The 23084-nt window shown below is 38.5% G+C and overlaps 1 protein-coding gene across 1 annotated transcript in view; it reads left to right on the top strand.

Annotated features, from left to right (window-relative positions):
* The window catches only part of LOC110442230 (ralBP1-associated Eps domain-containing protein 1-like), a 51698-nt gene extending 29694 nt beyond the window's left edge, over positions 1 to 22004 (top strand). The window contains exons 11-18 of the mRNA XM_021485728.1: positions 142 to 408; positions 6414 to 6614; positions 6858 to 6904; positions 8528 to 8728; positions 10474 to 10507; positions 11322 to 11350; positions 15635 to 15723; positions 16331 to 22004. Of these exons, the coding sequence (XP_021341403.1) occupies positions 142 to 408; positions 6414 to 6614; positions 6858 to 6904; positions 8528 to 8728; positions 10474 to 10507; positions 11322 to 11350; positions 15635 to 15723; positions 16331 to 16502 (1040 nt within the window). The 3' untranslated portion in view covers positions 16503 to 22004. The remainder of the gene's footprint in view (positions 1 to 141; positions 409 to 6413; positions 6615 to 6857; positions 6905 to 8527; positions 8729 to 10473; positions 10508 to 11321; positions 11351 to 15634; positions 15724 to 16330) is intronic.
* The last annotated feature ends 1080 nt before the right edge of the window (positions 22005 to 23084 follow it).

Here is a 23084-nt window from a genome sequence, read left to right as displayed (position 1 = left end):
TTTCTATAGAGCTAACAACTGTAATATGTTGTCAGGTATTTGGGGCCAGGGCAGTCTGGCCTGTACGGATTACCTTGTTGAGTTTATCTCGCGTTGGCATGGTTTCTCTTTCTCGCACATTTGGTGTCTGAATGTTTCCAGAGCCAGCCCCACTTGTTGACACCTCACTTCCTGACCAATCCGAATCCTTGCAGACAGATCCTAACATGTCCACCGCTGCCACTACTAGCGCCACTGTTACTGTGACAACCAAACAGCGGTCCAACACCGAGACTAGTTGTACTGCTGAAGTACCTACTACCGTCCAACAAAACGACACTGGTACTGTCAGCAAAGCGGTGCCTGCTGGTCAGGGGCCCATAACTCTTGTCAGTAGGCCTCGGCCAGTGCCAAAGAAAGCCAATCCAGGTACATAGAACAGGGAGGCCTTAGACAATAACATTACCCAGGAGCCATGTATTGATTGATTTGTATGTACTGTTCTGTAATACTTTGAAATGCATTTATAACAAACCCAAGATGATCAGAGATGATGGTTTTAAGGAGTTTTTGGGCAAAAAAAGGCTATATATTTAGATGTTTGTGAGACAATTCCTGGTCTTCATATGCAAATAAAACTTTGCTATGCAATGAACATATATTACTCAAATATCTCTAGTTAGTATTGGAGGGATTTTCATCTTGTAGTAACTATTATAAGGGGCTATTATACTGTTGGAAGCTTTATAATGAGGTACATACTGCTGGGAGCTATATGTCTAGGTACATACTGCTGGGAGCATATATGTCTAGGTACATACTGCTGGGAGCTATATGTCTAGGTACATACTGCTGGGAGCTATATGTCTAGGTACATACTGCTAGGAGCTATATGTCTAGGTACATACTGCTGGGAGCTAATATGTCTAGGTACATACTGCTAGGAGCTATGTGTCTTGGTACATACAGCTTGGAGCTATATGTCTAGGTACATACTGCTGGGAGCTAATATGTCTAGGTACATACTGCTAGGAGCTATATGTCTAGGTACATACTGCTAGGAGTTATATGTCTAGGTACATACTGCTGGGAGCTATATGTTTAGGTGCATACTGCTGGGAGCTAATATCTATAGGTACATACAGCTAGGAGCTATATGTCTAGGTACATACTGCTGGGAGCTAATATCTATAGGTACATACAGCTGGGAGCTATATGTTTATGTATACATACTGCTGGGAGCTATATGTTTAGGTACATACTGCTGGGAGCTATAAGTTTAGGTACATACTGCTGGGAGCTATATGTTTAGGTGCATACTGCTGGGAGCTATAAGTTAAGGTACATACTGCTGGGAGCATATATGTCTAGGTACATACTGCTAGGAGCTATATGTCTAGGTACATACTGCTGTCTAGGTACATACTGCTGGGAGCTATATGTCTAGGTTCATACTGCTAGGAGCTATAAGTTTAGGTACATACTGCTGGGAGCTATATGTTTAGGTGCATACTGCTGGGAGCTATAAGTTAAGGTACATACTGCTGGGAGCATATATGTCTAGGTACATACAGCTGGGAGCTATAAGTTTAGGTACATACTGCTGGGAGCTATAAGTCTAGGTACATACAGCTGGGAGCTATATGTCTAGGTACATACTGCTGGGAGCTATATGTCTAGGTACATACAGCTGGGAGTTATATGTCTAGGTACATACTGCTGGGAGCTATATGTCTAGGTACATACAGCTGGGAGCTATCTGTCTAGTTACATACTGCTGGGAGCTATCTGTCTGGTTACATACTGCTGGGAGCTATGTGTCTAGGTACATACTGCTGGGAGCTATATGTCTAGGTACATACAGCTGGGAGCTATATGTCTAGATACATACTGCTGGGCGCTATATGTTTATGTTTACATACTGCTGGGCTAGGTACATACTGCTAGGAGCTATGTGTCTTGGTACATACAGCTGGGAGCTATATGTCTAGATACATACTGCTGGGAGCTATATGTTTATGTTTACATACTGCTGGGAGCTTTATGTCTAGGTTCATACTGCTGGGAGCTATAAGTTAAGGTACATACTGCTGGGAGCTATATGTCTAGGTACATACTGCTGGGAGCCTTATGTCCAGGTACATACTGCTGGGAGCTATAAGTTAAGGTACATACTGCTGGGAGCATATATATCTAGGTACATACTGCTGGGAGCTATATGTCTAGGTACATACTGCTGGGAGCATATATATCTAGTTACATACTGCTGGGAGCATATATGTCTAGGTACATACAGCTGGGAGCTATAAGTTTAGGTACATACTGCTGGGAGCTATAAGTTTAGGTACATACAGCTGGGAGCTATATGTCTAGGTACATACTGCTGGGAGCCTTATGTCTAGGTACATACTGCTGGGAGCTATAAGTTAAGGTACATACTGCTGGGAGCTATGTGTCTAGGTACATACTGCTGGGAGCTTTTTGTCGAGGTACATACTGCTGGGAGCCTTATGTCTAGGTACATACTGCTGGGAGCTATATTTCGAGGTACATACTGCTGGGAGCTTTATGTCGAGGTACTTACTGCTGGGAGCTATGTGTCTAGGTACATATTGCTGGGAGCTATATGTTTAGGTGCATACTGCTGGGAGCTATAAGTTAAGGTACATACTGCTGGGAGCATATATATCTAGGTACATACTGCTGGGAGCTATATGTCTAGATACATACTGCTGGGAGCTATGTGTCTAGGTACATACTGCTGGGAGCTTTTTGTCGAGTTACATACTGCTGGGAGCCTTATGTCTAGGTACATACTGCTGGGAGCTATGTGTCTAGGTACATACTGCTGGGAGCTGGTATGTCTTAGGTACATACTGCTGGGAGCTTTTATCTTCAGGTAATGATGCTCGGGGTCAGAATATGGGAGATATCTGACTGAAGTGCATGACTGACTGGTTAATACTGATGATGATGATATGTTGGCATGTTGCCTGTTTGACTGCATGAAATTTTGACAACACCATGTTATTCAATTTTGACCATGTTGAATTACCCTTGAATTCCAGCATTGTTTTGGTATCACAGAAACTATTGCATTAGTGGTGGAAATGAATTAGCTTTTTATTGTTTAGTTATTTGATGTATTTAATTGTTAATATAGAACCATCTTTAATTTGTAGATTTTATAAACATGTTGGCCAATATTTGAATTACTTGTATGTGTAACAAAATGCACTCAACTCAAACCTGCTGGAGAACTTGTACACAGGTGTTATATAGGTAAAACAATATGGCTGATGTAAGGTTAATGATCTATTTACCTCAGGGAGGTATTCTATTTATCTGATGCTTATGTAGAGCAAGTTTGTATCGGTACATTTACTGAGCGTTAAGTTAAATTCATATCAGTATCAATGTACTTTCCATCTTCCTCAGTAATATTAAAATTTACCCAGTGTTACTTACATCCTTTATTGGTGAATCACTATGTATAGAAGGCTGTGTATCCTGCTTTACTGGTGAATCACTATGTATAGAAGGCTGTGTATCCTCCTTTACTGGTGAATCACTATGTATAGAAGGCTGTGTATCCTGCTTTACTGGTGAATCACTATGTATAGAAGGCTGTGTATCCTGCTTTACTGGTGAATCACTATGTATAGAAGGCTGTGTATCCTGCTTTACTGGTGAATCACTATGTATAGAAGGCTGTGTATCCTGCTTTACTGGTGAATCACTATGTATAGAAGGCTGTGTATCCTGCTTTACTGGTGAATCACTATGTATAGAAGGCTGTGTATCCTGCTTTACTGGTGAATCACTATGTATAGAAGGCTGTGTATCCTGCTTTACTGGTGAATCACTATGTATAGAAGGCTGTGTATCCTGCTTTACTGGTGAATCACTATGTATAGAAGGCTGTGTATCCTGCTTTACTGGTGAATCACTATGTATAGAAGGCTGTGTATCCTGCTTTACTGGTGAATCACTATGTATAGAAGGCTGTGTATCCTGCTTTACTGGTGAATCACTATGTATAGAAGGCTGTGTATCCTGCTTTACTGGTGAATCACTATGTATAGAAGGCTGTGTATCCTGCTTTACTGGTGAATCACTATGTATAGAAGGCTGTGTATCCTGCTTTACTGGTGAATCACTATGTATAGAAGGCTGTGTATCCTGCTTTACTGGTGAATCACTATGTATAGAAGGCTGTGTATCCTGCTTTACTGGTGAATCACTATGTATAGAAGGCTGTGTATCCTGCTTTACTGGTGAATCACTATGTATAGAAGGCTGTGTATCCTGCTTTACTGGTGAATCACTATGTATAGAAGGCTGTGTATCCTGCTTTACTGGTGAATCACTATGTATAGAAGGCTGTGTATCCTGCTTTACTGGTGAATCACTATGTATAGAAGGCTGTGTATCCTGCTTTACTGGTGAATCACTATGTATAGAAGGCTGTGTATCCTGCTTTACTGGTGAATCACTATGTATAGAAGGCTGTGTATCCTGCTTTACTGGTGAATCACTATGTATAGAAGGCTGTGTATCCTGCTTTACTGGTGAATCACTATGTATAGAAGGCTGTGTATCCTGCTTTACTGGTGAATCACTATGTATAGAAGGCTGTGTATCCTGCTTTACTGGTGAATCACTATGTATAGAAGGCTGTGTATCCTGCTTTACTGGTGAATCACTATGTATAGAAGGCTGTGTATCCTGCTTTACTGGTGAATCACTATGTATAGAAGGCTGTGTATCCTGCTTTACTGGTGAATCACTATGTATAGAAGGCTGTGTATCCTGCTTTACTGGTGAATCACTATGTATAGAAGGCTGTGTATCCTGCTTTACTGGTGAATCACTATGTATAGAAGGCTGTGTATCCTGCTTTACTGGTGAATCACTATGTATAGAAGGCTGTGTATCCTGCTTTACTGGTGAATCACTATGTATAGAAGGCTGTGTATCCTGCTTTACTGGTGAATCACTATGTATAGAAGGCTGTGTATCCTGCTTTACTGGTGAATCACTATGTATAGAAGGCTGTGTATCCTGCTTTACTGGTGAATCACTATGTATAGAAGGCTGTGTATCCTGCTTTACTGGTGAATCACTATGTATAGAAGGCTGTGTATCCTGCTTTACTGGTGAATCACTATGTATAGAAGGCTGTGTATCCTGCTTTACTGGTGAATCACTATGTATAGAAGGCTGTGTATCCTCCTTTACTGGTGAATCGCTATGTATAGAAGGCTGTGTATCCTGCTTTACTGGTGAATCACTATGTATAGAAGGCTGTGTATCCTCCTTTACTGGTGAATCACTATGTATAGAAGGCTGTGATCCTGCTTTACTTGTGAATCGCTATGTATAGAAGGCTGTGTATCCTCCTTTACTGGTGAATCGCTATGTATAGAAGGCTGCGTATTATTTCTAGCTATCATAATGAATATAAGTCCTCTGTACTGAGGTGGAAAGGGCAGAGGTTAAACTATAACTGACATATCCTGGTACACAGTAGTCTTATGAAACAGTTCAATCAGACAGGGATGGTTGTCTGCCTTTGTATAGCCTCCACAGGGACAAAAGTCCTTGGACACTTCTAAGTGTCTTCATTTTAGCCAACAAAACACACAAATCAGTGTTGTTTAAATTAGGACTAGGGGTAGGCTTGGTGGTTAGATAAACTTGTTATGAAGGCCTGTACATGAAAACATGTATTGTAAGTTTTCTCTAGCGTTACATGATTGAAGAGACTCTGATAAATAGATTGTTTATCTTTGTGTGTTCTATTATACTGCTGGGTTATCATTATCAAAAGTAGATTTTCCAACAGATTTGCTATTTGTTCAGCTTAAAATTAAAATTTCTTTGACATTTATAACACCGGGACTGGACATTTGCTGTATGTTTGAAAGTCCGTTTTTATAAAGAATAAGGTATGAAGTAGAACAAGGTTACTATATCTTAAATATTGCATTTTAAAGAAAAGTTTAATAATATTGATTGTTTATCTTTGTGTGTTCTATTATACTGCTGGGTTATCATTATCAAAAGTAGATTTTCCAACAGATTTGCTATTTGTTCAGCTTAAAATTAAAATTTCTTTGACATTTATAACACCGGGACTGGACATTTGCTGTATGTTTGAAAGTCCGTTTTTATAAAGAATAAGGTATGAAGTAGAACAAGGTTACTATATCTTAAATATTGCATTTTAAAGAAAAGTTTAATAATATAGGATGAGATTTATTTTACAAAATAACATAAACTATCTAATGTACTTTTAATGACTGCTCATGACAAGTCACAGAAAATAACCGACATGGATGTGATCTTAACCTTATCAAAATAAGACGCCTGAGAGATTTGTTCCATCCCACATATGGTAGTTATTACCTCCCCTTTATTGTCTTCTCTAGTACCAGGAGGTGTTGGCGGTCTCCTTATACCTGTACCAGTGTCTAGTCAACCGGGGACCGGGGAAGGGGCAGCGGATCGTCCTCCATTGTCATCAACACACAGTCTAGACAATGTTGTTAACCAAGAACCACCTCGTCCTCCTCCGCGGCCCGGGGCTCAGCCTCACGGTCGCAGTCTGTCTGTGGATCTCATAGCTATAGGTAGGTAGTCACCCTGGTAGCAATTTATCTAAATAAAATAAAACAAAAGTAATTATCATATTTTCAAGATACTGTGTACGTGTTTCTTATTCTTCGCTGAAGCCATTCTTTCTGAAATTTAAAGATGATAATCAATTTCATTTCTTTCTTTTTTTTGTGCACAAAATGAAATTGTGTTAATATTTACTGATGCTTTTATATTGCTATATGACCTGATAAATACTGTTTATATTATGTGTACAGGTCTTTCAACACCACCAGCTGTTCCTCCTAGAACCTCTCCTAAAGATGTAAGTACTTTGATAGTACCCCTACTTTGAATGTATGTACAATAGAACATGTGATACAGCCTCCCCTAGGTAAAAACTGTCATTCAAGATAAGGGTTATGTAATATCTGTGTAAAAATGGAATGTCATTTATCTATAATAGTTGATAGTACGGTAACTAGTTTTTGCAAAGAAAAATACAAAATAACACACAAAATAAATATATTTATAGACATATTCATAGGTCTTATAAATAATAACGACAGTATGATCCAATATGGGCACTGGATCTGAACAAACAAATGTTTGTTGGGTATGTATTGGTTAAATACCATTAGATATACATTTATAAGCAAAGAAGTTATAACGGCAGTGCAGACAAAGACATTTGTCAAATTTCAGGTTTATCCAACCCTTTGCTTGATAAAATATGTGTTGATACAAACATGTGTTTTATTGATTCATTGAGGAATTGAAAGATTGCTATGTCGAAGGTCCAACCACACAATAATTTCACATAGAGTTTTATCTATGTCCCTCCAACATAACAATTCCATGCAGGGCTATGTCTGTGGGCCAGTAACACAATAATTTCATGCTGGGCTTTGTATGTGGACCAGTAACACAATAATTTCATGCAGGGCTATGTCTGTGGGCCAGTAACACAATAATTGCATGCAGGTCTATGTCTGTGGGCCAGTAACACAATAATTTCATGCAGGGCTATGTATGTGGCAAGCTAGTAACACAATAATTTCATGCAGGGCTATGTCTGTGGGCTAGTAACACAATAATTTCATGCAGGGCTATGTATGTGGGCCAGTAACACAATAGTTTCATGCAGGGCTATGTATGTTGGCCAGTAACACAATAATTTCATGCAGGGCTATGTCCGTGGGCCAGTAACACAATAATTTCATGCAGGGCTATGTATGTGACCCAGTAACACAAGAACTTCACACTGGGTTATCTGTAGGGGTAAACAACACAGTAATTTTATATACAGGACAATGTCTTCCATCCTAAAAAACAATTATTTCTCACAGTATGTTTACAGCCCCAAAACACGATCATTTCTCACAGTATGTTTACAGCCCCAAAACACGATCATTTCTCACAGTATGTTTACAGCCCCAAAACACGATCATTTCTCACAGTATGTTTACAGCCCCAAAACACGATCATTTCTCACAGTATGTTTACAGCCCCAAAACACGATCATTTCTCACAGTATGTTTACAGCCCCAAAACACGATCATTTCTCACAGTATGTTTACAGCCCCAAAACACGATCATTTCTCACAGTATGTTTACAGCCCCAAAACACGATCATTTCTCACAGTATGTTTACAGCCCCAAAACACGATCATTTCTCACAGTATGTTTACAGCCCCAAAACACGATCATTTCTCACAGTATGTTTACAGCCCCAAAACACGATCATTTCACACAGGACTTAATACCGACAACAGGGCATAAAGGTAGACAATAGTAAGAATAGTTAGGAAATACAGTCCAAATGAATTATGAAGTAAACATGCCCAGTGTAAGATTGTTTGTGAATCTGATATTTGGTAGTTGTTAGTTTGCATTAATGTTAGATTCCGATGATGTTAGTATGTATAATTGTATGTTGAATTTTCAGAGTCCGGCCTATCGGCGGTCAGCTGATGGGGCAATAATAGCGTCGGATAAAAAATTGAAGTTTCCAGAATTTAAAAAATTTGAGTCAATTCCTTCACAAGAAGTTTTAGTCCTACCTGATGTAGATTCTGTTGATGGCTCCAAGTCTGCGGAGGACTCGGAAAAAACACGCAGAAACCTTTCCCAGGATTACACGAAACTGGTGAGTAGGAACTGTCCTACACATACTGAATATAACCAGGATTTCAGTTTGTTGACTTTTGAGTGTAATTTCTTAATTTGTTGACTTTTGCAAGTTAATCATAGAATGAATACATCACAGCGGAAGAAGAAAGGGGTATAAATCTATCTTTAGGGGGTATAAACCTATCCTTAGGGGGTATAAACCTATCCTTAGGGGATATAGAACCAGGGGTGTAAACCTATCCTTAGGGGATATAGAACCAGGGGTGTAAACCTATCCTTAGGGGATATAGAACCAGCGGCATAAACCTATCCTTAGGGGATATAGAACCAGGGGTATAAAGCTATCCTTAGGGGATATAGAACCAGCGGCATAAACCTATCCTTAGGGGATATAGAACCAGGGGTATAAAGCTATCCTTAGGGGATATAGAACCAGCGGCATAAACCTATCCTTAGGGGATATAGGACCAGGGGTATAAACCTATCCTTAGGGTATATAGAACCAGGGGTATAAACCTAGCCTTAGGGGATATAGAACCAGGGGTATAAACCTAGCCTTAGGGGATATAGAACCAGGGGTGTAAACCTATCCTTAGGGGATATAGAACCAGGGGTATAAACCTAGCCTTAGGGGATATAGAACCAGGGGTATAAACCTAGCCTTAGGGGATATAGAACCAGGGGTATAAACCTAGCCTTAGGGGATATAGAACCAGGGGTGTAAACCTATCCTTAGGGGATATAGAACCAGGGGTGTAAACCTATCCTTAGGGGATATAGAACCAGCGGCATAAACCTATCCTTAGGGGATATAGAACCAGGGGTATAAACCTAGCCTTAGGGGATATAGAACCAGGGGTATAAAGCTATCCTTAGGGGATATAGAACCAGGGGAATAAACCTATCCTTAGGGGGTATAGAACCAGGGATATAAACCTATCCTTAGGGGATATAGAACCAGGGGTATAAAGCTATCCTTAGGGGATATAGAACCAGGGGTATAAAGCTATCCTTAGGGGATATAGAACCAGGGGTATAAAGCTATCCTTAGGGGATATAGAACCAGGGGTATAAACCTAGCCTTAGGGGATATAGAACCAGGGGTGTAAACCTATCCTTAGGGGATATAGAACCAGGGGTATAAAGCTATCCTTAGGGGATATAGAACCAGGGGAATAAACCTATCCTTAGGGGATATAGGACCAGGGGTATAAACCTATCCTTAGGGTATATAGAACCAGGGGTATAAACCTATCCTTCGGGGATATAGAACCAGGGGTATAACCCTATCCTTAGGGGATATAGAACAAGGGGAATAAACCTATCCTTAGGGGGTATAAACGTATCCTTAGGGGGTATAAATCTATCTTTAGGGGGTATAAGCCTATCCTTAGGGGGTATAACCCTATCCTTAGGGGGTATAAACCTATACTTAGGGGGAATAGAACCAGGGGTATAAACCTATCCTTAGGGGATATAGAACCAGGGATATAAACATCCTTAGGGGGTATAGAACCACATTTCACAGATTTCCCACCAAGAACAATAAAAAAAACTCTGAAATATTGAAATAATTGGCTTCTCTACAAATAAAATAATAAAAGAGAAGTTGTAGATTTCCTGTATAACACAACAACAGATATTTGTGATAACAGTTTACATATTTATTTGACAGGAACTCAATACTGTCCCTAACAGTTTACATATTTATTTGACAGGAACTCAATACTGTCCCTAACAGTTTACATATTTATTTGACAGGAACCCAATATATCCCAGGGACCAGAGTCTGGAGGTGAGATATTTTGAATTATTGAAATATCATTTCCAATTATTTTCTTGTTAGTAAAAGGATGTGATGGTCAGAATAATACCATTGTATTGACATTTGACCAGTTCTGTTAAAAGTGTTAAAAGTTGCTTGTACAGTTCAGAAACAGGAACACAAGCTTACTCTTAATCAATCTGGGTGAAATGAGAAAAAAATACATAACAAACAATAAAGAAACTTCTTTACTATCCCCTCGTAACGAAGGTTGGGGGGGATATAGGATTCCGCCTGTACTCTTGTCATCACTCTAGCGACTTCATTTCTCCATGGAAAAGTATTTGGTATGGCAATTTCTTGAACAAATTCCCGTTACAGGTTTCTATGTTGAAGGTCAAGGTCACTGTTGCTATTTTTAGAAAAAAAACTTTGTCATCTACCAACTTCATTCCTCAACAGAATTTCATAACACATGATACAAGTGTTTGGTATGACAAAACCTTGAACAAGTTTGCTTTTGGGTTTTTTTGCGTTAAAGGTCAAGGTCACTTGTACTATTTTTAGAAAAAGTTTGTCATTGCTTTATCAACTTAATTCCTTAATGGAATTTCATTAAACTCAGTACAATTGTTTGTCATGACAATACCTTCAACAAATGCAGTCGCTAGAGCAGATACTGATACATCATTGAATTTTCTGTTCATTTCCTCATACATATGGCACACAATGTGAGAATGCTAGGGGATTTGTATCACTTGTGATGCCTTGTTAACTGTTTAGATTAGTGTGTTAACAATGTATGGAATAGCTTGTCTAAGACCAAGAACATTCTCTATTACAGATAGTACAGCATCAGCAGGTAGTGTAAAGGTAAGTACAGTAATGGCAGGTAAAGTAAAATAAGCATTGACAGGTAGTGTGAAGGTAAGTACAGTAATGGCAGGTAAAGTAAAGGTAAATAAGCATTGACAGGTAGTGTGAAGGTAAGTACAGTAGCGGCAGGTAAAGTAAAGGTAAATAAGCATTGACAGGTAGTGTAAAGGTAAGTACAGTAATGGCAGGTAGTGTAAAGGTTAGTACAGTATTGAAAGGTAGTGTAAAGGAAGTACAGCATTGACAGGTAGTGTAAAGGTAAGTACAGTAATGGCAGGTAGAGTAAAGGTAAGTACAGTGATGGCAGGTAAAGTAAAGGTAAATAAGCATTGACAGGTAGTGTAAAGGTAAGTACAGCATTGACATGTGATTTAAAGGTAAGTACAGCATTGACATGTGATGTAAAGGTAAGTATAGCATTGACAGGTAGTGTGAAGGTATGTACAGTAATGGCAGGTAAAGTAAAGGTAAATAACCATTGACAGGTAGTGTGAAGGTAAGTAAGTACAGCATTGACATGTGATGTAAAGGTAAGTATAGCATTGACAGGTAGTGTGAAGGTAAGTACAGTAAAGGCAGGTAAAGTAAAGGTAAATAAGCATTGACAGGTAGTGTAAAGGTTAGTATTGCATTGACAGGTAGTGTAAAGGTAAGTTCAACTTGTCATTGACTGGTAATAGATTTGATCAAATAGGGGAAATATATGAAAATCCTACTCCTTGATTTGTGGTTATGTGATTTTGAACTAATTTGGTTTGGAAGTTAATTATCTCAAGGGGTAAAGAAGCAGGGACCAATTACAGAAATATATTTAAATCTAGAAAATCTTTACAAAGAGCCTAAAATGCAGATGTGAAGAGGTGAGTTTTGATGTCCTTCTTGAATTTGGCCATGCTATTTGACTTTCTAATAGCAGATGGTTAGCTTTTCCACAACGTGGCCGAAACCCTCCCAAAGCACCGGTTTCCATAGGTCACAGTATGAGATTTTGGGACACACAACAAAGATTCTGACTCCAACCGAAGTGATCATGACGGCTGATACAGGGAAACAAGCTCCTGTAGGTACTGAGGAGCTGTTCCATTCAGTGCCTTGTATGTGTATACCAAACATTTGTACAGCTACCTGTTTTGTACAGATAACCAGTGCAATGAATATAGCACAGGTGTGATATGCTCTCTCTTTCGAGTACGAGTAACTAGCCTTGCTGCAATGTTCTGGACCCTCTGCAGACGACTAGTTGGTTTGTCAGATATACCACAGAGCAGGGCGTTACCATAATCCAACCGAGAGGTAACAAGTGAATGCACATAAATCTTGCATGCATCTGCCGTTAGAAACTGCTGAATACAGCCGATGTTCCTGATCTGGTAGTAACAGGATTTGGCAATAGCGTTCACTTGTTTCTCCATGTTCAGTGAACTATCAAAGTATACCCCTAGATTTTTAACAGCTGGGACAGTCTCAATAGTTCTGGCACAGACCTTGAGCTGGAAAGCCATTTTTTGCTGACACTTTGGGGAAAAGATGATTAGTTCCGTCTTTTCCTGATTAAGCTTTAGCATGTTGGCGTTCATCCAGGTACTGATATCTGTCAGACAGGCTTCCAGACTTTCTGAGACTGTATTCCAACTGTCCTGTGGTTTGATGACCATGTAAATTTGTGTGTCATCAGAAAAGCAATGAAAGCCAAGGCTATGGCGACAACAAATCTCTCTGATCGGTTTGGAGTACAGGCAATATTTTCGTGGTCCTAACATCGACTCTTGAACCCCGAAAACTAGTACTTTGTCATGTGAAGTTGTAAATCTGATGGCAACACACTGTCGTCGTTCACTCAGAAAAGACTTTATCCAGCATAGTGCGGTATCAGTCACTCCATAAAAGTACTCCAGACATTTATCAAGTATGCCATGGTCGATGATGTCGAATGCAGCTGACAAGTCCAGCATGACAAGCACAGCTCTGCACTTGTTATCCAATGCAGAAGCTATGTCATTATGTGCACGTAGGAGGGCTATCTCAGTAGAGCGTCCCATGTGGTAGGCCGATTGCAGGTTGTCATGAAGACTGTTTGCATGGAGATGAACCTCTAAACGCCGGGACACAACCTTCTCCAAGAACTTAGACAGTAAACACAGATTTGATACTGGTACTTGTTAATTCCAGGCTTCAACAATGGTCTAACATGTGCCTTCTTGAAACACAATGGAACCTTTTACTCGGCCAATGATTTGTTCATGATTGAGGTAATCAAAAGAAGCAGTGCTTCAAGACATTGCTTTAATAGGTCTGTAGGCAGTGGATCAAGCTCACATGACTTTGATTGCAAGGTCATGATGATATTGTGCAACTCGTCCTGGGATGTTGGTGACAGCTTTGTCAATGGTTCCCCATCAAATTTAACTGACTTTATACAGTGACCAGCTGTTGCTGGCTTGATGACATGTAGATTCTCGTACGAAACTCATGATGTTGGAATCCGTGTGGAAGTATCGTAACGAGAATGCACAATAGTGTTGATGCCTGATACTTCTGTAAGTGCAGTGACCAAATGGATGAGATTATCAGTGTTCAGGCCCGAGTGGGTACAACCACTGGTTTAGGCCCGAGTGGGTACAACCACTGGTTCAGGCCCGAGTGGGTACAACCACTGGTTCAGGCCCGAGTGGGTACAACCACTGGTTCAGGTCCGAGTGGGTCCAACCACTGGTTCAGGCCCGAGTGGGTTCAACCACTGGTTCAGGCCCGAGTGGGTACAACCACTGGTTCAGGTCCGAGTGGGTCCAACCACTGGTTCAGGCCCGAGTGGGTTCAACCACTGGTTCAGGTCCGAGTGGGTACAACCACTGGTTCAGGTCCGAGTGGGTCCAACCACTGGTTCAGGCCCGAGTGGGTACAACCACTGGTTCAGGCCCGAGTGGGTACAACCACTGGTTCCGTTGCCTACTACGAGTATTATGTTGATTAAACTTGCATCAATTGTGTATCTAGGGTTGCTCTACTGAATGTATATTGCAGATGCTGATTTTGACCTATATTTTACCCTTCATGTTTTAATGACTTTTGCACTGCGAGCTGAAGATATCGATGACAGCGTCTTCTTGTTTAGTTTGGAGCTTCTTTTGGCCAAGGGGATTAATTTTTGTATAAAGGGAGGATATGGCCATCATTGGGGCAGAGTTGTGGGGCCATATAGGTAGATATAAGTAAATATAATTTTAATCATGTTCTTGAAATATGGGTCTTTTTCATATAAAGAAAAAACATAGAAGGTGAGCTATTCAGGCCCCTGGGCCTCTTGTTAATACTACCTTGCGATTCATAATTAATTCAAAAGAGTCATGTGATCAAGATTTATTAAGCATTTTCTGGTTCTCAGTGTATTATATATTCCAAATGGCTGACAGTTAACATGCTGTTGATCGAGTCTTGAACTTAACACTGTGGAGACCTAATCACGGTCAACATTGTCCGTGATTGCCGTAGAAAGTTGTGACGGATCCAGTGAATGTATGTCTTTAGTAAAACGAGAATATTTAGTCCAGCATTTTTCATCATAACAGATGTAAATGGACTTCATTTTCAGAAAATTAAATGTATGATAGAAGGAAAGAAATTACAGGTTTTGAATTGTTTGCTAAGCTCCAGGATTGGGAAACGAAGCGGTGAACGCACATTTTTCGCGCATGTGATATTTTTCACCGTCTCATGGCAATATCACCCGTGCCCCTTAAAACCAATGTATTTTCGGAGGGTGACAGTGATTTTTGTTTAATTTTCTCCCAACCAATCAAATAGCTAGAAATTCACTTGAGGTGTAACAAACTAAAATATCATGAACGGTAGCTTGTCACAAGATCTTAGGATTCTGCACAAAATAAAGAAAATCTATTCAACAAATTACTGTCAAGAAAAATTTAGAGTTTGAAAATAATTAGTTGGTTTGGTATAAAGATGTAATTTGTAACCTTTTGAATTCAAGGTTAAGCATTAATCTTATGTGGTTAATACAGAAACGTATAGCCTTTAGTTTGGTCAGTTTGGCAACAAGGTAAAATTGTGTCGACTTCAGTTTAGCAATTTCAATTTAAAAGCCAAATTTATCTCTGAACAGGGTATAATTAGATATAAATGGTCAATATAGACAAGTTTCATCACCATATATAGGATGTATGTCTACTTCGGTCAGTATTGACAGGTTTTATCTATGCATATGTACGTCCCTAATAGATAGATATTTTGTTTTACAGATTTCATACAATTGTATTGTTTTTGCAGGTTACCTCCCCTGGTGTGACCTTCGACCTTCCTACTGAAGATGAGGCAGGAGGTGGAGAGAAACAGAGAGCACCTATATTTGCTATGAGGTAAGATTTATCTGTTTAAGATTTACAAGTGCTATATATCTTTGGATAGAATAATCAATACACATGCATACACAATATGGATGTAACTTATCATCTCATTAAATTTTCTATCAGGAACTACAACTACAAAACAAATATCAGACCTGAATTTACCAGCTAAACCTTATCACAGGCAACTTCTGATGGAATCCAGATAACAGACCTGAATTTACCAGCTAAACCTTATCACAGGCGACTTCTGATGGAATCCAGATAACAGACCTGAATTTACCAGCTAAACCTTATCACAGGCGACTTCTGATGGAATCCAGATAACAGACCTGAATTTTCCAGCTAAACCTTATCACAGGCAACTTCTGATGGAATCCAGATAACAGACCTGAATTTTCCAGCTAAACCTTATCACAGGCAACTTCTGATGGAATCCACATAACAGACCTGAACACTATTTGTTTTGAAATTAATTTCTTTAATACTAACAACACATTTTCTTAATTTAACATTTTATGGTACTGTGTGTTGTATGTTTTTTTAAGATTAGGAACAATTTTCCTGATTGTTGAAGTTTTTCTGATTTAACATAGAAACAATTTATACTGTTTTACAGACAAGTCAGTCGTGATAAGAAGGACCTACAGATGGCATTACGCACCCACAAAGAGAGAAACACGATGTTGGAGCGCCTCAACAGCGAGCTTAACCAGGAGCTTCAGGAAGTAATGGAGCAACGTATAGCACTAGAGATACAACTGGAGCACCTCAAGCCCTTCACCAGCTAACACAGGGCCGGCACGTTTCTCCATCTAATAGATCTTCAATATTTCTCAACACAATTACACAGTGCTAAATAAATATCAACTTTTCAGTCAAACTGTTCGCAATATGGCACAGCCTATATTTTCAGAGTCGCTGAGATCAAACTCCATGGTCGGATTACTCCTGTTGGATGTACAGATCCTGATGACTTCCACAATAACAGTTACTGTGATTTAAGCATGTGTATACAGTTGGAAGGAACATTCACGGCCGACAGTAGATTATCTCACTGTCCTATGTATCCAGCTGTGTGATTGGAGCAGACTTACCTGCCATAGGTAGTGTTTGGGATTTCTGATTTATCATCCTATAAGCCCATGCATGGTCAACACATCATCTTTGACTTAAAGTAAGGGTATGGGCTTTTATAGGGCAATGATATAGTGTTAGAAATTCTCCTGAACTGCAATAGACATAAGTGGGCTTATTACCAGGCATGGGCTTATTGGCAGTTAAATGAAGTAGTCACCGGAGACTGGAATTTTACTTCCCTATATCCAGCTGTGGAATTTAAACATTCTTCAGCCCAGAACCTCCTTTAGAACTCTCCAGTGAACTATTTGATGGGATGTTTTGTGTGGGTTGACAGTTGCTGCTGTACATGTATGTGTAAGATATAAGTGATCTAAACAAGACTCTTATGTCCGTGGTTAGAGCCCTACTTGGGGAGTAGATCTGATAGATTACATCATTCACTAGGATGACCCATGTTTTCTTCAGTCATTTTAAACAAGACCTGCAAGATAAAAAAAATCATGTTACATAAGCAACCAATTACATTCGTGTCATCTGTGAGCATCGACAGGAGTTATAACTGAACAACTTCTTCATATTCATACGACAGGAGATGTTTTCAATACATAGCTGTGTCAAATTATCCAGCAATATTATCCAGGTAGAATAAGGTGTAGTGACTACCTCCAGATTGGTTGGAGAATGTGGCTATGAATAGTGTCAAGGGGACACAACTCTATCGTTCTTGTCATAGGCCAAGCGTCTATTAACAGTAAAGTGGGAATCAGTAAAGCCATTGATTGCCACAATACCAGCTCAGATCTGTTTAAGGAAGGGGAGATAACTGTGATTCTAATTCGCCAAAGTGATAATATTATATGTCTTTTTATAATTTAGTGATGTGTACAGCAAGTAAAACTGTTAATTAGTGATAAATATCTTTTTAGTAATTTTAATGAAATAGTAGAATTATAAAGATGCAATGGTTGCTGTAAAAGATTCGACAGAAAAATGTATACTTTTAAAGGGCATTATTGAATAGCGAAGTAGGTGATACAGATAGAGAGTTGTCCCTGTACACAGTTGCAAATTGGTACAATTTTAAATGTACATTTTCTGGGATATTTTTTGGCAGTTATGGTTGAAGCTTATAATTAATGAGTGAGAAAATATGAAAAGAATATTTGACGCAATGGCGACAAAATTATGGACAGGCTGAATGAATTGATAGAAGCTTTTATTACGCATGCTGATAGTTAGTGATAACTAAATTAATATATACATTTTTTTTAATTTTTAAGATGTCTTTCCTAGGAATACAAAATTGAGGTCTATTCTATATTGTGATGGGATGTCTACCCACAAGTGATATTACTATCAAACAAGGACAAAGACCAACTACCAACATGTTTGTAATAAGCCCCAAGTAACCTAAAACCTATAACAGAGATTATACAGAGTATATCATATTGTACTGAAACTATTGACACCTAAACACTGGCTTAAAGGCTACAGTATATGGAGTATAGCACAGTCTAATGAACCCAGGAGACTCAACAACATGGACAGTTATCTTAAGTATAGCACAATTCTTATGAAGCCCAGAAGACCTAAGATATAACTTAAAGGCAAAATTTGATGTAATAGAGTTTGATGTTAAAGAAAGTAACCATACTATATTCCTCTCCAGGACACCAATAGGACTTTGTTATAAAGCTTTGAGCAGCTGTACTGCTTACCAATATTGTACTCTATGATGTTGGTGACCTGAACGATACTGATTGTTAGTAATATTTATCTCATATAGTAAGAGAGGTCATTCCTATATTCTATTTGTAAGCAGCATTTTATGGTACAATATGTTGACTTCCTTTAGAAATTCAAGATTCAAGAAGCTTTATTTAACGTCGCATATACATGTAACATAATAACATTAGCACTGTAGTGAAATTAATGAAAACCTGGTTGGAAATCTTCATTAACTGCCAGAGTTAGCTATAAAATTTATTTATTTGACTTAAAACTCAACTATTAAGATTCTTTTCTGATTTACTATCACATGATATAATATGGTTTTGTAGTATCAGATATAAATATACTGCCCAAGTTTACAGCCTGGAGTTATAACAATGAAGGATTGAGGAGTAGCTATGTAACACACAATATATACTGCCCAATCTAGTTCACTTACAGCTAGCTAATCAGATTTCCTATCCGCTGATATTTTCATATTATATGCATAATTTAGCTTGATTATAATTGCCATGATAATAACTTTTAATAACAGGACATTTGCAATATATTCACTGTAACATGCTGGCCTGCTTAATTTTAAAGTTTTCTTTGCGTGAGAAGTTCCAGGTCATCATCTGATGCTGATTACAAAATCTAATTATACTTCATGTCATCCTCATGTTTATTCCCAAAAAAAAGCATCAATTGTAATCATTATCGGTATCATCTGGCCAAGCTAATGAACTTTGTCTTTCAAAACAACATCATATCATATAGAAGGTTTATACTGTCATAGCCTTGGTGCTGGGGTCCTCATGTCCCAGTCGAATCCTGAAGGCTGGGGTCCACGCGACCCAGTCATATCTTTAGGGCTCATGTCTTATGTCCCAGTCATGTCCTCGCAACCCAGTCAAAGTCTAGTGCTTGTGTCCTGGTGTCCTCGCGACCCTGTCAAAGCTTGCGCCTGGTGTCCTTACGACCCAGTCAAAGCCTGGGGGCTGGTGTCCTTACGACCCAGTCAAAGTCTAGTGCTTGTGTCCTGGTGTCCTCTCGACCCTGTCAAAGCTTGGGGCTGGTGTCCCGGTGTCCTCGCGACCCTGTCAAAGCTTGGGGCTGGTGTCCCGGTGTCCTCGTGTCTTTGTGAACCAGTCAGTATATTGTGTTACTGTGACATAATCTCTGTTACAATGGTGAATGTTCCACACTCTGTAGAATATGTAAAAACGTTTAATGAAACTGATGACGCACTGTGGTAATCCTAAAATATTCAGAGTTTTCTAAGCACATTCTGAATTGTCTGTTAAACCTTAGCTTATCTTACCACATGTGTTCATATCACAAGTTTAAATATTCACATTTTTGAAAATATTTGTTTGGACTGAAGGAAGGTTGGATTTGGGTTTCCTGTTACATCTGATGTAATGTCAATGGCTACCTTATACTGAGTTATTCTACCCCACACTCCTACATGATCTTGTTGAGAGAGATCCACGCTGGAGTTAAACTTTTGTAAGTTTAATATAAAGCATGAATTATACGATTATCAAATCCTTTTTAAAACCAAGCAGTCATTTTCGTTTTCATTAGCTGGATTAGTTTGACTTCAGGCTTATTAAACATTATTGATATAGATAAACATTATTGATATAGGTAAACATTATTGATATAGGTAAAGAGGTTTTCATCTTTATAGACAATTTAAACATAAGTACCCATGTAACCATATAAGTTATCATTAGCTGAGACAGGGAAACAATATTACATCAACTACTAGCTGTTTGTCTTAAACAATGAAGATGTACACTATGTACTGGTGTAGCTAGCAATGAAGATGTACAATATGTACTGGTGTAGCTAGCAATGAAGATGTACAATATGTACAGGTGTCGCTAGCAATGAAGATGTACAATATGTACTGGTGTAGCTAGCAATGAAGATGTACACTATGTACAGGTGTAGCTAGCAATGAAGATGTACACTATGTACTGGTGTAGCTGTGTCTGCCTGATTCTAAATGTCACAACATACTCTAGCATTTGTAGACTTAGATCTGAGTGTTTACCCACTGTGTTTCTATTGAGACCGACATTATTATCCATATAACATCAAATAATCACTATACCAGCTCATTTCTTCTTTTAAACTTGTAAATATTTACAAGCTTTCTAATTGAATTATAATAACTTCATGATAAATATTATAATGGCTGCTTTGGTGTGTTTGCTGGTAAAGGAAGTGTGTGGTTACTATGGTGATAGGAAGAATGTGTGTGTGTGTGTGTGTGTGTGTGGTAACACACTTTCCTTCCTGTCATTGGTGGAGAGGAGATGTAATTGTGCAATGAGAATTTAGCATTTTATGTTTTGTATATGTATATATATGTAGATAGAGAGCTCCAGTGATTTAATGAATCCTTTATGCATTATATAAGTGTTCCTGATCAAGGTCATGATGCCAGAAGTTAAGTTGATGTCAGTGTTGTATTCAAGGTGTCTGTAACATTGATTTTAACATTTCACTGTCATGTTGACAACAAGGTCAAATTGACATCAAGGTCAGCGCATTGCCAATATGACGGAGCTTGATATGTACACCTGCCTGCATTCCTGCATGTACCTTTATCTGACTTTAATTAGCATGCCTATGTAGCAGTCTGATTCTATATATTGCTAAGATAAATCTTTTACCTTGTAAAAGAAAATTATTATCAAGTTCGAAATTATTTGATGCAACATATGTACCTTGTAGAGTGTGTATCTAACTTGTAGACTATATTTATCTACTGTGTCACTTTTTATCTACTACATACTATAAATAGACTCAAACAAAACCTGCCTATTGAGATGTTTTTCATTAATCAGGTGTAGTATTCAATGATCTCTAAACTATAATGTGTTGTGAACTATTTATTTCTCTGTTAGAGCCTGTATTTATTTTTCTGTTAAAGCCTGTATTCATTTTTCTGTTACAGCCTGTATTTCTTTGGTACAGCCTGTATTTCTTTGGTACAGCCTGTATATATTTTTCTGTCACAGCCTGTATATATTTCTCTGTAACAGCCTGTATATATTTCTCTGTTACAGTCTGTATTTATTTCTCTGTTACAGCCTGTTTATATTTCTCTGTTACAGCCTGTATTTATTTCTCTGTTACAGCCTGTATTTATTTCTCTGTTACAACCTGTATATACAAAATCATTGCTGTCCTATGACCATATGTATCATTCCTAAACAGACATTAAATCAATAATCCTAGTGTCCAGTATCCTTCAGAGAGGTTTATCACTAACACAGAAACTACGTTCTTAAGATGGATGATTTTCTTCCAAATGGATGATTTTTTCGGGGGAGTTTCACAAAAAAGTAAACCTAACGTATTCCTCTATTTATGTAGCACATATTTATATGTTTGTGGAGTTCTTTAGCATTATCACATAATCTTTTTATTGATAGTGTGATAAACACTTTTTTACTTTTAGTAAAATGAAATGACCTTTTAACAGTAAAAAAAAAAAGTAGTTTATTTATGAAATCAGCAAGTGCTAGATTCACCAAGATACATGCAGCAATCACACAGGTTTTGTAACACAGTTCCTGATTGGCTGGGGTTCCCTACTCCCCTTAAGCTACATGTGAGAGAGAGAAATGTACTGCTTTCCTTATGATTGGACAGTGTGTACTATAAAGTAGCTGGTCAGTGAAGAGACTGGCCCGTGTTGGAGTGACAGTACCTAATACTGATGAGACAGTATTACCGGTACTTAGGCCTCTAGTCATGTAAAGTATATGTACAGTAACTGTTTGCTATGTGCTTGGTTGTGAATGAGAAAACATATTGTATTATCTTCGACTTATTTTGTTAATTTTATGTTTGTTTTTCAATGTTTTTAGGTCACCTGAGCTCAAGTGACCTATTGCTATCCGTCTTCGTCCGTCGTCCATCGTCTGTCGTCCGTTAACATTTTACATTTTCAACTTACGCTAAAATACTGGCAAAGGGATTTCATTAATATTTCATGGGAAGGTTACTGACATCTCCCTGACCAAGTGTTGTTATTTTTCGGGTCGATCAGAAATCCAATATGGCCGACACGGCCGCCATTTTGAAAAACTATTTCAAACTTAAAATCAAGTTCTACTGGGCTGATTGAACTGAAACTTGGTAGGAATGATCGACTCATGGTCCTGACAAAGTGTTGTTATTTTTAGGGTCGATCAGAAATCCAATATGGCCGACACGGCCGCCATTTTGAAAAACTATTTCAAACTTAAAATCAAGTTCTACTGGGCTGATTGAACTGAAACTTGGTAGGAATGATCGACTCATGGTCCTGACAAAGTGTTGTTATTTTTAGGGTCGATCAGAAATCCAATATGGCCGACACGGCCGCCACTTTGAAAAACTATTTCAAACTTAAAGTCAAGTTCTACTGGGCTGATTGAACTGAAACTTTGTAGGAATGATCGACTCATGGTCCTGACAAAGTGTTGTTATTTTTCGGGTCGATCAGAAATTCAATATGGCCACCACGGCCGCCATTTTGAAAAAAGTATTTCAAACTTAAAAACAAGTTCTAA

Source organism: Mizuhopecten yessoensis, unplaced genomic scaffold (assembly GCF_002113885.1).
Source record: "Mizuhopecten yessoensis strain PY_sf001 unplaced genomic scaffold, ASM211388v2 scaffold716233, whole genome shotgun sequence".
In the NCBI taxonomy this organism is placed as follows: Eukaryota; Metazoa; Mollusca; class Bivalvia; order Pectinida; family Pectinidae; genus Mizuhopecten; species Mizuhopecten yessoensis.
This window is presented reverse-complemented; position numbering and strand designations above follow the sequence as displayed.